The sequence below is a fragment of the Dermacentor variabilis genome, chromosome 3, assembly GCF_050947875.1.
Source record: "Dermacentor variabilis isolate Ectoservices chromosome 3, ASM5094787v1, whole genome shotgun sequence".
In the NCBI taxonomy this organism is placed as follows: domain Eukaryota; kingdom Metazoa; phylum Arthropoda; class Arachnida; order Ixodida; family Ixodidae; genus Dermacentor; species Dermacentor variabilis.
Window position 1 is genome coordinate 190,656,822 of NC_134570.1, and position 17,506 is coordinate 190,674,327.

The 17,506-nt window shown below is 48.9% G+C and overlaps 1 protein-coding gene across 1 annotated transcript in view; it reads right to left on the reverse strand.

The window, feature by feature from the left end:
- Nucleotides 1-325: 325 nt before the first annotated feature.
- The window catches only part of LOC142574962 (2-Hydroxyacid oxidase 1-like), a 49,760-nt gene continuing 32,579 nt past the window's right edge, over nucleotides 326-17,506 (reverse strand). The window contains exons 6-8 of the mRNA XM_075683942.1: nucleotides 12,454-12,545; nucleotides 740-898; nucleotides 326-334 (exon numbers count right to left, since the gene is read on the reverse strand). Coding sequence (XP_075540057.1) covers nucleotides 326-334; nucleotides 740-898; nucleotides 12,454-12,545 — 260 coding nt within the window. The remainder of the gene's footprint in view (nucleotides 335-739; nucleotides 899-12,453; nucleotides 12,546-17,506) is intronic.

A 17,506-nucleotide genomic window follows, 5' to 3' on the forward strand; every position in this document is an offset into this window, starting at 1 on the left:
GGCAAAGCTTGCCAGGCCCGCGGCCAGACAAATTTCTCCAGTTTTCATTAAGACACTTTTCTCTTGCACCTTCGCTCCATTTATCTTTCCGTTTGCTCTCTCTCTCTCTCTCTTGGTACAAATGTAGCCCCAAACCGGAAACCGCGGCTGTTGCGTGGTATACCCCTAGCTATGCAGCGACTTGATTAACATACCGGCTGTAAGACATCGATAAAAACAAAGAAGTGCACCCGCAGCATGACGACACACCCCAGCCACCTACTTTCTAATTGTTTGAATAAAATACTTTACAAATATTTTTTTTAAACTGGCATAATGCATGCAGTCAGAAGCGCTGCAAGATGTATGCGACATATTTTAAATATCATTACTTTGATCAGTCATATACCTACAGTGCACTATATATATCTTGGCATGCGCAAGTGTTAAAAAAAAACTCTGGAGGGTTTTACATCCCAAAACTGCAAAATAAATATGAGGCACATCGTCGTAGAGGGTTGCGTAATAATTGTCACCATATGTTTTCTAAATATCCATCTAACTTTACCAAGTACACGAGCGTTTCTTTGCATTTCGCGCAGACTGAAATGCAGCCACAGCGCCAAGGATCGCACCCGCTACCTCCAACGTAGCAGCTCGACGTCATAGACACTACGCTACCGCGGCGGATTGCGCACAATTTCGCAAAAACAATAGTATTTATGCTCTTTTCGGCCATGACAACGCATGACACGCGTACGTCGTATGCGAGTCCCCACAGCACCGGTCGTCCCATGAAGACCGCGCGAGCTCCGAGCGCGAGCGCCTTGACCACGTCGGCACCTGTGCGCACTCCGCTGTCCAGGTACACTTCCAGCTTGTCACCCACAGCAGCCACGATCTCAGCGAGGACGTCAATCTGCAGTGATGGGAAGAGGGATTTGGAATGAACCTGTCTCAGTGAGCAAACTGCCCGAATTATTACGAGCTCCTCTTAACAATTAGAACATCAAAAAAGGCTTTAGTATTGTAGCGGACACTATTCATAGAGCCCCGCGGTGAAAGAACAGACTGGACCATCGTCATGAGGCATATAGGCTCGACGATTATAGCCACGAAATCAACGCGGTCATCTGTTTAATAAATGGCAATTTTTTGTGGGACGTCTGTTCCTACAAGTTATTGACCAGGGACGTGATACCACATCACAACTGTATACGTCTACCAAGTTTTATCTCGACGCCATGGAACTGGCCTCCAAACAACGACGTCTCGAAGAAAACGGCACGTCTTCCGTCGCCGCACTGAAACTTCCCGATTTCTGGCCCTCGGACTGCGAACTCTGGTTCGTCCACATCGAAGCGCAGTTTCGCCGTCACTGACGGACATCTCAGGTGGCCAAGTACGACAACGTCGAGAGTGCGCTCGACCCGACCACTGCAGCTTTGGTCCACGACATTTTGCTAGCCCCTCCGACCGATGATCAGTACGACACCTTCAAGCGGGCGTTACTACGGCGCACCACACGACTCTGAGTCGCGGCGCATCCACAGCTCCTCACATCGGAGCAGCTTCTTGACCGAAAACCGATTGAGCAGCTTCGCCGCATGACACAACTCCTGGGAACCAGTCCATAATCAGCAGACTTGAAAATCCTTCGGGAGCGCTTCTTCCAGCGTCTACCGAAGCAGGTACGCATGATTTTATGTGCCTCACCTACTACGGCATCTGTCGAGGCCATAGCGACACAGCCAGACCAGATTATGGATTCTTTTCATTCTGTGATATCCACCGTTGACCATTGTAATGCACCCGTTGCGACACAACCCCAGTTATAGCAGCACTTTGGCGAACCCGACAGTTCAAGTACGCACCTTGCTGCGCTAGTAGAGGAGCTAAGCAACCAGTTGGCTGCCTTTCGTTTTCGGGCGAATAACCACTAGCAGCGGCATCGCTCGCATGACTTAAACGTGTCACGCCCTCCGCCTCTCTTTATTTGTTGGTATCACGCCAGCCATGGCCTTTGCGCACGTCAATGCCGCCCGCCTTGCAACTGTCCCTCAAACGGACGGGCTAGTCACTGATGATGACTAGTTCTACTGTCTCTATATGAAGGCGTCTCTTCTACGTCACCGATGGTGTGACGAAAGTTCACTCTCCTGTAGACACTGGCGCGGAAATTTGTGTCATTCCCCCTACTTTTCGAAACCGCCAGAAGACATCGCCGTGACACGTCTTTTCTCTCTGCCGTCAACGATTCCAACATTAAAACGTATGGCCATATATCCGTGACTCTTGACCTCAGTCTGCGACGCCCTTTTCGATAGCTATTCACCATCGCTGATGTCCACTGGCTGATCATCAGCGCTTAGTTTCAATGGAAGTTTAAGCTTCTCGTCGACCTTCGACACTGCCACCTTCTCGACTCCCGAACAAGCCTGTCTGTACAAGGTATGACAACGTGTCCACCAGCTTCACACATGGTGTCTAAGAAGGCAGGTGATTGGCGGCAGTTTGGTGATTACCGCACCTTAAACAAAGTGATGATTCCCAATAGGTAGCCTATACCCCACATCCACGACTTCACCGCATCGTTTCATGGTTACTGCATGTTTAACAAGGTAACACCCTACCACCAGATTTCTATCGAGCCTACCGACATTCCTGAAACCGCAATCATTACCCATTCTAGCATGTTTTAATACGTGCGCATGCCATTCGGCCTCCGTAATGCCGCTCAAAGGTTTCAGCGGTTCGTCGATCAAGTACTCCGTGGCCTGACTTATTGCTTCGTCCACTTAGACGACATTCTTGTATTCAGGTGCTCTGCTGTTGAACACGAATCTGACCTACGAAATGTGTTTGAACGCCTCCGTCAATATGGCCCGGTTGCAAACATCTCGAAGAGTAAGTTTGGCGTTGCTTCTCTCGATTTCCTGGGCATTAAGTAGACGAGCACGGCATCGAACCTGTCCCATCCCGTGTCCAAGTCATTAAAGTTTTTCCACGTCCGTCTTCCACCGAGCAATTACGGGCATTTTTGGGCCTCATGAATTACTATCGCATTTTCATTCCTCGTTGTGCTTCAATTCTGCAGCCTCTACACATTTGGCTCTCTGGCACAACACGAGCTAGCACGCCTATATCATGGACTAATGCTGCTGAATCTGCTTTTATCCTCGCCAAGAACGCTCTTGCTACCACTACTCTGCTGGAACACCCGCAACCAGACGCTCCACTGTCCGTTATTGTAGACGCCTCGGACATAGCTGTTGACGCCGTGTTTTAACAGATGGTTGGCAAGACATGACAGCCTATAGCTTTCTTTTCAAGGAAGTTGACACCACGAGAAACCCGCTACAACACTTCGGGTCACGAATCGCTAGGACTCTACCTCACAGTCCGGCACTTCCGTCACAATCTGGAAGGGCGTCAGTTCTTTATTCTCACTAACCATACAACACTCATTTATGCTATCACCTTAAACAGATCCTGGCACGCTTCCCGCGAAATTGCATATATCTACGAATTCACTACTGATATTCGGTATATTAAGGGTGCCGAGTATCTCGTTGCTGATGTTCTCGCAGGGATCGATATATATGCAAGCCAAGTAAATCGTTCCGGCAGTGACTTCGTCCACCTCGCTACCGCTCAACGCACAGACCATGAACTTCAAACACTCCGGGCTGCCAACGATTCTCTGCGGTTCGAAGATATCTTACTGCCTGCCTGCAACGTCACAGTGATATCACATTGATATCACAGTGATATGCGCGATGTCTCCTGGTCGTCCTCTGCGGTACGTTCCGCAACCGTTTCGCCAACAAGTTTTTGACGCACTACACTCGTTATCGCGCCCTGGAGTGCGCGCCACACAACATCTCCTCACTTCCCATTATTTGTGGCCGTGTATGAACGCTGAAGTCCGTTGCTTGGCTATGGCAGTCATACAGTGCCAGCGCGCCAAACTTAGTCGACACACTATGTGAGCGCCGGATTATTTTCCACCACCAGACGTTCGTTTCGGCCACGTTCACATCGATATCGCTAGTTCTCGCCCACCGTCCTTCGAACCAGAGATAAATACACACTTGTATCGACCGCTTCACACACTGGCGTGGAGCAATGCCACTCTCTCACATTCCTGCAGAGTCTGTAACCCTGACCATCTTAAATACCTGGATTTCTCGTTACAGCATCCCACACACTATAACGACAGACAAAGGAAGACAATTTGCCTCCACCCTTATTCAAGCTCTCTCCAGTCTTCTGGGTGTCACGCAAATACAAACAACAGCTTGTCACCCAAGTTCTAATAGTATGGTAAAACGCTTCCAACGTCAACTGAAAGCAGCACATCGAAACCATGACTCCATGATTCCATGGACAGAGCGCCTGCCTTTGGTTCTACTAGGTCTTCGCACAACTCTGAAAGCAGATGCACAGTTTTCATGAGCAGAACTCGTTTTCGACACGACACTTAGCATATCCGGTGAGTTCTTCGCCTCGGGCCGTCATCTGCTGACCTACAATCTGATGCCGACTGCCTTCGAATTACAATGAACATTGTTATGCGACTGCCGGTTCGTAACAACCGCCGAAATGCTTGCATAAGCCCGTGTTTACTTCATCATCATCATCACCATCATCATCATCAGCCTGATTACGCCCACTGCAGGGCAAAGGCCTCTCCCATACTCCTCCACTACCCTCGTGACGTACTAATTGTGGCCATGTTCTCCCTGCAGACTTCTTCATCTCATCCGCTCACCTAACTTTCTGCCGCTCCCTGCTACGCTTCCCTTCCCTTGGGATCCAGTCCGTAACCCTTCGTGACCATCGGTTATCTTCCCTCCTCATTACGTGTCCTGCCCATGCCCCCCCCCCATTTCTTTTTCTTGATTTCAACTAAGATGTCATTAACTCGCGTTTGTTCCCTTACCCACTCTGCTCTTTTCTTATCCCTTAACGTTACACCCATCATTCTTCTTTGCACAGCTCGTTGCGTCATCCTCAATTTAAGCAGAACCCTTTTCGTAAACCTCCAGGTTTCTGCCCCGTACGTGAGTACTGGTAAGACACAGCTGTTATTCATTTTTCTCTTGAGGGATAATGGCAACCGTCTGTTCATGATCTGAGAATACCTGCCAAACGCACCCCAACTCGTTCTTATTCTTCTGATTATTTCAGTCTCATAATCCGGATCCGCGGTCACTACCTGTCTTACGTAGATGTATTCCCTTACTACTTACAGTGCCTCGCTACCTATCGTAAACTGCTGTTCTCTTCTGAGACTGTTACTCATTACGGTAGTTTTCTCCAGATTAATTTTTAGACCCACCCTTCTGTCTTGCCTCCGCAGGTCAGTAAGCATGCATTGCAATTGGTCCCCTGAGTTACTAAGCCAGGCAATATAATCAGCGAATCGAAAGTTACTAAGGTATTCTCCATTAACTCTTATCCCCAATTCTACCCAATCCAGGTCTCTGAATACATCCTGTAAACAGGCTGTGAATAGCATTGGAGAGATCTTGTCTCCCTGCCTAACGCCTTTCTTTATTGGGATTTTATTGCTTTCTTTATGGAGGACTACGCTTGCTGTGGAGCATTTTACTTCATAACAGTCACTTATTTATCCATCACGACGCCACTCACGCTCCTTTACAAGCTCATTTCGACGATCCCTTCAAAGTCCTCAAGCGTGACACCAAGTTTTTCACACTTCTTGTCAGCGGACGCTAAGGGACAATTTTGATCGACCGCTTGAAGCCAGCTCATCTAGACTCTGGCAATGCCATTTGCAGAACTTAAACCGCCCAACGGCAATATCTTCATTCCAAGGGAGGGGGGGGAGCCATGTATTGGACAGTACTAATAGAGCACCGCCGTGGAAGAAGAGACTGGACTATCGCCGTAAGGCATATAGGCTCGATAATAGCTGCGACATCAACGCAGTAACCTGATAAATAAATTCCAACCCTGCGTGGGCCTTCCGTTCCTACAGTATTGCTGGAAATATTCGCCAGAAGTTTAGCAAGAAAAATGTCCTGATGAACATTGACGTTAATGCGATTAGCAACGATACAGTCTAGTCGCAAACGATATTGCCACCGGCCAAATGCGTCATGGCGTATATGCAGCCGAGCTCCTCTCGCGCGCATCCATTTGGACATGCTGCTCCACCTAGTGGTGCTGCCACAATATGCGCGCGCGGGGCACGTGAGAATACACATGTAGATAAGATTGCCTGCATATATATTACCCAGCATTGAAGAAATTTCAAGATAGTGCTTGTCATTGAAAACTTACACAAACCTCGTGGCACACGCTCAGCGACCAGCCTTAGTGCCAAAAAGCCTCATTGAAGAGTGTAACATTACCGTTGGAACATTCCCGGTGACCCAATTATGTAGCAAAGAGATGAATTGACCACCGGCACATACCCAGTGTCACAGACGCAGTGACCTAAGCTGGTCGGACGGTTCGCTTTGTACCGGCACCCCTCGGTGCTACATCACAATCCTTTACCATTAGACTATGAACTATGGACACAGTGACCTGGTTTGGCGAGAAAACTTATAGAGACAAAGGCACAAGAAAGTGCATGAAGTACCCTAGGAGTGCTAATCGCATGAAATATATTTGTTCACCTATCCTAAAGAAGCAGCAGCTAGCATTGCTATTGGCGACACCAACTAAATGCTCGCCCCCTAACGGCCGGGCCGTGAAACAGCTAGTCCAGGCTCAGCTTAAAGCGTAACAGGGCCTCCTATAACGCCGTGCGATGAATACCTCGTAGTTCTAAAGTCGTCGGGATGCCGGCGCGCTCAATTAACCTTTTCGCAAAAAAAGCAGGTGACGCGCACTGGAGAGCGACTTGGATAGGAAACTTCGCATTGGAAAAAGGTTGCAACCGATACTACACCGGTTTGTTTGAAACACTTCACTCGGGACTTCTTTCTACCCGGCGAGAACAACATTACTTTCAATATGTTGCTGGCGTTTCAAATCGCGGAGCGTGCTCGCCAGGCTCTATAATAAATCCTAGTGAAGTTCGTTTAGGCTTCATTTTGTTTTCCCTGTTTATAGCTCTCTACCCAGCATTAATGTCACTAACGCTTTAAGCAGCAGGAATATTCTCGCTAATGTACTTCTGCCTGCAGGCGCGGTATACATATATAGCAAGAATAGCTCGGGAGGGCTGGTGGTGATCGTGACACGTGTTATGCCGCGAGCCGACATCTCGTTTTTATAGCATGCTTTATTTTAGCGGTGCATGCACAAGATGCTATTTTGTGTTTGAACTCGTTGAGTTGTCAGTTTATTTCCTCGCAAGAAATTTAGGAGCATCAGCAGACTGTGCTCATCGCAGCTTTGGACCGTTCGAGCTGCGCCCAGCGCCGCTAGTTTCCTTTCCAACACTGTGCACACACCTATATTTAATTAGAACTTGTTAATTTGATTGCCAACTCACGCATTTATGCTAATATACGTGACTTTGCCTAAAAACAAGCTTTGCTAAATTTTAAAACCTCTTGCAAGAAACTTGAGCTGATCCGATTGGTTGCTATTGACACACGGCGGTTCGCTAGGGTTTGGGAACTTCTACGGGTGGCGGGTGTCAGCTGCCTTCGCGAGCCCCAGCCCTACCTCGAACACTGCGTGCTTCAATCATGAAGAAGCACCAGTCATCGGATGCACACGACATTATCACACGTATCAGTTAACTATAAAAAGAAAGGTGTGGCCTCGACTTACCAATGGAACTGTCAGTTGGTTTCATCCCAAGACACAGTGACTAGGTAACGTTACAGTCTTTAGTTTCTGTGTACAATAGCCGTATTTAGCTTCTGAAAGCAAGACAGGGGCTACTGCCTATACATTGTGAGAGGCTATATACTGCAACACGAGTCGCAGTGTGGAGTTGCCTATGAAGGCCGATAAATGTCAAGTATAATACCTGTACCAGGGAAGCAATGCCGCGAGCAAGTGCTTGCACCTCTCTTCTTTAACGTCTCTTTTTTAAACATCCGGCTCGCTTGAAAGGTTCTTTGTCTGTGAAAATAAATGTCTTATGCGGCTCGCTGGTCAGGTCGGACGTTGGAACACACAGCCTAACGATTTGCCGCGGTTTCGCCGGTGAAATCTTTGAGACCGTTCATAGTAGTGTCAGGAGCCTTCAGAAGTACTCTTGGGGGTTTAATAAACCGTAGAGCATCTGGCTCCTGGAAAACGAGTACGTCGGGATTGGCTCGCGAGCAGGGAAAGTGAACTGCGGTATTCTTTGTTCTTTTGGGCTCAACCCACTCTTGCCCTCGACCCCCTACCTACATGTGGCCGTAGGGTAATCGGCAGATAGGACCCTTTCGGTTTCGACTAAACATCTCCATTTGACGCTACGAACGACAAACACGTGAGTGCAGCACCAAGAGAAGGAGCCGCCCTGAACCTGGATGTTGTAGTCATCTTTGTTTATTTGGACAGGAAGGAAGGAAAAGTGGAGAAGGAAAGGCAGGGTGGTTAAACAGTTTAGCTCAACCGGTTCGCTACCCTACACATGGGAGCGGGATGGAGGGATGAAAGATGGAGAGGTGAGAGAGAGAGCGAGACCACATAGCACAGCACCCTCATCGTCAGTTACTGTCCGTCACTCTTGCGTGGTACGTGACATCACTGTCACAGACGCTTGTCCAAGCCAGTCTCCTTCAAAAACCGCAGTCCCTTCGTCGCCTTCAGCTGTGATGTCTTCTGTAGGCTACATGTGAAAGTCGTTTCAACTGACAATGGTCTATTGTCAAGGTGCGCTAGAACCGACGCCAGGGACTGTCTCTGAACATTACATTCAGGACAGTCGCACAGGATGTGTTCTAGCATCTCCTCGCAAAGGCAGGCATGGCCGAGGGCATTGTCGTCCATTGCAATGCGAAATGAGTAAGATTTTGTGAATGCCACCCCTAGCCATAAGCGATAAAGCAGAGTGGCCTCTCTCCGGCGGCGTCCAGTTGGCATACAAAGATGCATCAAAGAGGGCAGGTGGTATTGACGATTGCTCCGGTTGGCCTGGATGTTTGGCGTGCACCGTAGAGAGAGCGCGATCTCTTGTGCAAGCACTCGACGTCTGCTGGCTGCGTCAGACCATAAAAGTGGTATGGCCTCTTCCTGTGTGTCTTCAAGAGCTGCCCGAGCGCCATTATCGGCGTCTTCGTTTTCTATGAGGCCACAGTGACTTGGCAGCCATTGAAACGTCACGTGGTGTCCTCTCTCATGTGATGTATGGAGTAGGCATCTAATATCGAATACGAGCTTTTCTTATGACCGGCAACGCAGAGCTGATAGCACAGATTGTAGGCTGCCTTTGAGTCACTGAAGATTGACCATTGTCGAAGTGGTTCCCGATTGACGAAACAAAGTGCAGCGCGAAGAGAAGCTAGTTCCGCAGATGTCGATGTCGTTGGGTGGTCAGTCCTAAAGCTGATGGTAATAGCTCTTGCTTGGACAACCATAGCACCGGACCAACACTGGATTTTGTGGAACCATCAGTATTAATATGTACACTGTCCGCATACCTCTCGTGTGGAAGAAGCGGAGACAGTTGTTTCAGCACAGGCGAGGACAGCTCAGCCCTTTTCCCGATGCCTGGTACACTGAGATGTACTGTGGGGCTGATAAGACACCAGGGGGGCATCGATGGTTTAGATGCAGCGGTGCAGTGCGAGGAAGCTTTTCGTTGTACTTGACGATAGCTTTAGAGAATGATGCTTAGTGCCTGTCTGAAGGTTGTGTTGTAAGCCGGTGATAGGGGGCACGATGTGCGTTCTCAGGGCTTCCACCGTAATTTGAGTTTGCATCGGATGGTCCCGAGTAATCGCAATAGTTGCCTCTGTTGACGTGCATCTGGGCAAACCAAGGCAAACTCCTAGTGCTTGAGCTTGTGCTGCCTGCCGAACACGAATATTTGTCTTGCAGGTGTTGTTCGGTACAGGTAGACTATATATTAAAAAACCAAGAAAGAGAGCTCTGTAGAGTTTCAGCATTGAGTCTACTGACATTCCCCACGTCTTTCCTGTCAAGTATTTGAACAACTGGGAAGTAGCTGTCAGGCGCCGTTTCATGTAGGCCACGTGCGGGCTCCAACAGATGTCTCGGTCAACAATTACGTCAAGAAATCTGTGGGTTCTGACATAGTAAATGGTCCGTCCATTGATTGAGATGACATAAAGCGTCATTGGTTTGCAAGTAAATGCCACTAGTGCGCATTTTTATGGTGATGTGCTGAGACCTTGTTTACACAAGTAGCTCGCTGTCAAAGCTGCCGCTCTTTGAAGCCGCGTACGTATCTGAGGACGTGTAACTGCCGAAGTCTAGACACAAATGTCGTCTGCGTATATTGAAATCTTGATGGTAGTTGGCAAGTAGGTAGGTCTCGCCTCAGGACCCCACACGAACCTTTTTTTGGACAGTGTTGCTAGCGCAAGTAATGGATTGCAGAGTTGCCAATAGCTCTTAATTATAGTTTATCAATCAACACACATTAACACCTCCTCCCTCTAATACAACATGTACATAAAAAAGTTTATTCCACTGTTCCCACTCATTAATCAGCATAATACAAGCTGCTCACAAGCTCCAATAGTCGATGTTGGATAGAAATGGTTATTAGAAAAAATTGCACACTTGATTATCACGGCCGTCGTAGCTAGAGGAAGGCTATTGGACGTCTGGAGTTCCTTAACCCTCACCTAAAATATATCTGTTGGAAGTATTACACACGAACATCATGGGATTCGCCCCCACCTAAATGCGGCGGCCGGGAGTCGAACCCGCAACTTCATGCTTACAAGCAGAACTCCATAGCCACTGTGCCGCCGTGGCGGGTATCGAAACTCACGTCTTGATGAGCGCGGCATCTTTCTTCCGGTCTTCTTGTCTCCCAGAACATTGCAAATTAGGCTACTTGGCAGGTATTTTAGAGCGTACACAAAGGAATACAAGGTCTTTTTTTAATCTTGTATGGGTCATCTTGTGCGCAGATCATCGCACACTGGCCGACATAAGGTGTTCTGGTAAAGAAAATTTTTCTGCTGTCTGGCTGAGCAGCGTGTAATGCACAAAGCGAGCAGCTGAAAGTAGGCAAATAAATAATTGGTGGAGAAACCGTAGTGACGATCACGACGAGCCGACAAAATTAAATTAAGTTTATTTTCAATTAGTGTTCAGGTGAGCTTCCAACGTGCACATGAGCCTTAGTCGTTGTTTATGCATCATATTCAACCATTCCAGTTTCGCTTCCGTGAGTTATGTTTTTCAAGCTCTTATACACCGTATCTGCGGTGTTATACACCGGATCTGTAGTCTGCGGCTAGCACGCTGGTCTTGGGCGATGTTGGTTTTGTCCTCGGGCTTCGGGCTTGGATCGCGGCTTTGCGGGATCGCTCGGTACACGAACGTACTAGCACCTCCACCAGATGTCACGTGGTGGTGACGTTGAAGAACAGAGTAGCAATACTGTGACCGACAAAACACTTTTATTGGGCGAACCTGTGCCCACAAAATAGGCTGCGCTTATAGCACAACGATTGCGGCGAACACGGTCGGCGATCGTCGAAAATCTGATCAGCGGGTCAAGCGCGTCAGCTTTTATACAGCAGTCGTCGAACGTTTCAGACTAATCGTTGTGACCCGCGTGCCTTTCACAAAGTTCTACACCATTCGTGTTAGGTGATGAAATCAGATAACACAAGGTTCGGCGACAACAGACAGCGGATAGAAGCATCGATAACTTTCCAGAAACTTCGGATACATGCAGGCGCGTCCCGCGCTGTGCGATAATATTTGTTAGGCGGCGAAACGTGGTCGCACGATAAAGATAAGTAGACGTGTCAATATTTAATGTCAACTTATCGGCCACACTGTGAGACAGAGATTGTGTAAACAAGGATGAAGTGCCTCAGGCAGGGTGGCCAACGTTTTATCGGGTGGGCCTACTTTGTCAAAGGTCCACCTATCGAAGCGTTGGTTAGCATGCCACAGGCACTTTATCCCCGTTTACACAACTTATATTCCACAATATTTATTGGAAACTGAAACTGAAAAAAATAATAGATACGTTAGGTTCGCATTTCGCTTGCTTGCATGTATAATTTAGGAAATCTGACTAGCCTCGGGCTTTGAGACTAATTGGCCTTCCATATTGCGTGCTTTGTATTGTAAATAGCGTAATAAGAACTAATGTTTAAAAAAATACATTTTCTCATGTGTGCGAAATTGCCATTTCCCACGGTGTCATGCTAACGCAGTGAGCATGCTCCCGCGTCCAACGGAAATCGCAAGATGAAGAAAAGTGGACATGAATGCACCACACGCATAGTTTTTTGTGCTGTACCTGTTCTTGTTTGCGATGCTAAAAAAAACCACGCGGCGTCATGCCAACGCGCCTACAAGCCTGAAAGAGGTGAAAGGAAGTCCACGCACTGTTGCCGGTGTTCCGTCCAGTTGGCGTCCACCGTGGTTGGACACGAGGACAGCTGCTGCACCATGCCGGTGTGCTTCGAGGGCGTCTTCGGCTGCGGCAAGGAGACAGAAAGACAGGAGACGCAACATTCAACGCGAACGAGATTCCCGATTTATATCAAAGAATTGCATGTGCGAACGTTATTGTTGGCGCCCCCATTACATATTTGTCAATTTCTCGCACCACTTAGTTTATCGGTAGTCGGCATTTTTCATGTGCGTCCATGAACAAAATTTATCATCAGCAGCAATGAGTCGTATCCCTCTGAGCAAGTATAAATGTAATGGTTCATCGCCTTCGTAAAGCAAAGGCTACAAGTACTCAGCAAAGTGAAGCGAACAGTGCATACAACCATTGGAATTACGCATACAAATTACAGAACAGCGCGCGTTTCAATAAAGAAGAAGCTCAAAACAAGCATCTATCATCATCAGCAATAGCTCATACACCCGTAAGCAGGCAAAAGTGCAATGACTCGTACCTATTTGTGTCCAATCCTTTTTTCGCCAACCTGGGTCGCTGTGAAGGTGGTCTATCGTCTAATCGGTAGCCTATCGGACTCCTGTGCTGAGGGAACAGGGTTCGAAATCAAACATCGGATCAACCTGGGTCACTGGGTATGTGGCATTCAGTATGTACCGCTTATAAACCTGTTTGATGCCAACTAGGTGCACTAAGTATGTGGCACTTCGTCTGTGCCACTCTTCAATGAATCTTTTTGACGCTAACTTGGGTCTCTTTATATGTTGCACTGTGTATGTGCTGCCCTTCAGTGAAAAAAACGTCCCTTTAAAATGTATCCGATGCTCGGCATAATAAAACCCATGCCACGCGTGTAACTCGCGTGTAACTCGCGTAACTCGCGAGTAAATCGGGAAGCACGAGAGAGACGTACGGCTGAATACACGTTTCGACGTTGGTGACGCGGTTTGCCGCTGCATCGCTTCAATGCAAACGGCATTAAGGTCGACAATACGATGGGTTCTGCCAGAACTTTCGGTTATAGAAGATCGGCACATACCTCGTGACACATGCCAAGGTATCTTAGTTGACGTGAAAGAGGTTCTTTGAAGAGCGGCACTTACGATGCGACCCACGTTGACATGAAAGGGCTTCACTGAAAAGCGAAACATCTGTAGCGATGCAAATCCAGTGACTAATTTCTTTTTTCAGCAGTTGGTTTTGAACCCTGTTTCCCAAGTTCCCACACACGTGTCAGTAAATGTATGTATTGTGGATAGAAAGAAACCATGGTAGATGATGGTCATAGTTGACGACAGCTTCCCAGCTACCCTGCTGCCTTTATCGTGTGGAGAGGAGGCCACGTGGAACCCGCCTTTTCACCTCCCCCTCCTCCTATGTGCGTAATATCACCGCCTGCGCTGACCAATTACTCTCCTTCCTCTCTCCTCCAATGTCAGCAGCTGCACTTTTCTCTCCGCTATTTTCATCTCGCGTCTTTCGCTAGTCCCTACAGCATTATGTCGCCGTCTGCCAGACGCAAGAACTAGGGGAAGCAATTATATTTCTCAGAACGCTATCGTTTTAATAGCATTGGTAAGAACTTTCGTCAAGTTGAATTTCGCGCAGCAGAAAATGGAAAGAGAGGACAAGTGAATAACCTTGGAATAAAGGAAAAGAAAGTCAGCCTCCAGAAAGGCCACGCATCGATTGTGATATTTAGGTAGTAGACAGCTATACGAATTACGGATAGTAGCTTTATCAGCCGTGTAACCTTGTAAGCATTTGCTTAATAACTAACGTAACAAGGATGGTGTCATGACCGCACAAGCAAACGTTAACACACACGATGACCATGCACACTCGCTGTCAAAACGCTGCCGTAACGAAGCGCGGTAGCAGCACCGAACGAATTCACGTTCGTGCTGCCTCACGTTTCAACGCTACTAATCAGTGAGAACACAGCGCACACGAAGTTTTCGGTACTCGGCGCATTCCGACCAGGCGTCTCCGACTAGGCGTTACGCGTCCTCCGCGGCGCTGACCCGAGCACCCTCAAGCACCGCACGGTCATCTGGTTTCCCACCCACCTGGGTCGGATCCCGGGCGCCCCGCCGAACCTGAATGAGACAGCCCACGACGCTGCGCGCGCACTTACCGACCGCGCCATCACCCTTGCGCAACCGCGTCTCGATGAGTTGGACGCGAACAGGGCCACACCAGTAACGTACAATGGAATCATTAAACTCTTTTACTTGGGAGGACGTCTCTTTCCACCCACGCACCCCTAACTAAACAGGCCGTAGGCACTAACGCTGCGCTTGTTACAAACACATTCCGATCCCAACCTAGCCACGTTACACATCATCTACCCGGATGTCTAGCCCGACGATGCGTGCCCCTCGGGCGGGGTCATGGTGACACTCGTACACGTGGTTTGGGAGTGTAGAAACGCTCCGCCCGACTCTACCTCGGACAAGTGGGAGAAGACTCTACGAAGCCGGCTACTACAAGACCAGCAATGCGCCGTCCAGCAGGCTCGCGCAGCGGCCGCCATGTATTCCCTGTCGGTCCCTGCGTGGGAGACGCCCACTGTGCGCTGACGTGCGTCCTGCAGGACCTTTATTAACGTTTGTCCAATCGGCGCACTCAGCCCCCATCCCAAATCGCTTTCAAGATAGTGCACGCGCGGCCACGCCATGCGAAGCCGCAACCAGAGTAGTATGCCCCGCGGTGCTTTACGCGCGATGGAAGACGGCGCGCTTCCTCCGCGCTTTCCTCCCTTGCGGACGCAAAACTGGGGACGTATTCTGTAGCGGTTCGGTTTGGAACCGGTTCGGTCTGGCTGTTGCCATTGGGCGGCGCTTCGTTGTCCTCATCCGTGGTGGGCGGGACGACAAATTTTGTTGACGTCACACAGGTTGCCAATCATCTGGAAAGGAACCGGTTCCCTGCTACGAGAGGAACCGCGGAGAAGTGGTTCGCTCGCGGGTCGCGCGTGGTGGCGAGCATGATGTCGAGGGTTGCTAGGGCAACCGTGGCTGCCGGCTAGTCTGGCGCCAGCTGACGAGCCGGCACCTAGACGAGACCAGACAGAGACGGCAATGGTGGCTCCTTTGGTTGTGCTGCTGGCAAGCGCCGAAAGGCAACGACGCGACGCGTTCGGCATGGCCAAAGAAGAGTCTCGAAGGGAGGACGGCTCTCCAAAGGCATAGTGCGACGTCTTTGCGATGAGCTGGAAGAACATCTCGGACTTTAAAGGTTTCGTGGTGTCGACACTACGATGAAAGTGCTGTGCGCGCGGCGGTTTTTTGCCACCGGGAGCTTTCCAGTGCGTCGGGAATTAAGAAGCGATTGCATTGTCGCAGCCTTCGGTCAGCCGGACCATTACAGCCATCGCCAAGGCCATTACGCTTGTGGGCAAAGAAAAAGGATGGGTTAGATTCCGATCCACGGCGCAACAGAAAGCCGCCGTCAGCTGCTGGCCCAACAAACACGACGCCTTTGCTAGGTAGGGGTGCTCCTCGACAAATGAAACGAGTATTTCGCGCTGCCTCGCTGGAACATGAGGACCCAGCCGCCTGTTTTTGTGCGACGACATCGTTTCGGTTTCGGCGCGCGAACAAGTCCAAAACGTAAACAAAGCGAGGCAAGTTGTTTGCATAACGTATCGCACACCACCTAGCGACTAAATAAGAAAACAACACAAATAAAATTACAACTCCCAGTAGCCGTCTGCGCCGCAAGCTCACATTTATTACTGAAAATTATATTTGCAAGTGTTCTATACAAACCAATGTTTTTATCAAACCAGCAACATCCTTCAATTGCTATGCCGTCCCCCAAATGCAAACAAAAATGATGACGTGATCTTCCGGCAGACCGCCGCTCGTTGATTGGTTCCCCTCACGCCGCCCCGTTTCACTCTTTCTCCTAGTGACGTAATCCAGACGTAACCGCAAGACCAAACCGGTTCCAAAGCGAACCGCTACAGAATACGGCACCTGAACTATAGCATCGACGGCTCAACCTCGCACGCTTTCCCTCGCACATTCAACAAACAGTACGCGGTAACGATGTTATCGCACTTGGGCTTTACGCGGAGCATCATGGCGACGACGGTGGTAGAAATGAGTCTGGAGTTTCCATGTAATTGCTATCGCAATAGCAAGGGCAACTGAAAAATAGAGTCTTTCACAGAAAATAAAATACAATAGAAGGGATAATCCCGGTAGCGGTAAATAACATATACGAGTAATAGAATCAGTGGTAGTCAACTCTGGTGATGGTTGTCTTTATTCAGCTGTTTTAATACCATTATAATTTAGTGCGATTAGCATTATTAGGGTACTTCACGCAGTTTCCGGAAGATGTGCGTATGCCTGTCTGCCTGTTTCTGTATGGGTATATCTCTTAAGGCCTGTTCAGAGTATGGCGACCGTATGTCGACAAGACAGTGACGCCGGTGATCGGCTAAATTAGTCGGCAGCCTGTGTCGCAGACAAGCATTCTGTCGCATTAGGCCGACAACGTCGCCGACGCTACTGACGACAGAGATTCGTAGCAGCGTGATAGAATCTCGTGTCGCCGGCACCAACAAATCTGCAGACTGTCGTTCGACCAGTCTTCGTGAAACCAGCCGCCGAGCGGAAACATCGCACCGAGAACGGGCTTACCGCAGCAGCTGCGCTTTACATATGCTTAATTGTGCTCAATATTAATGGATACGTATTCGAAAGTTGGAATCGTAAGCCCTTAACAAGAAGCTGCGACCAGCTAGAGCCGGTGCCGATATTCATCATCATCATCATGATGTATATGAATATCGGCACCGGCTCTAGCTGGACGCAGCTTCTTCTTCAGCGGTGAACCTATCTGCAGCCGAAATGTTCGTGCAACACTCTTAAAAAAGTTTGCACCCTTTGGGTCGTATCTTGCTCGCACCGATAATTGTCATGTGTCTTGCCCGTATTTTCTTTAACGCTGCGACCCCGATATTTCCAAGTCACGAACGGCGCGCGCGTTATCAGTGTGACACAGCATTCTCGTCAG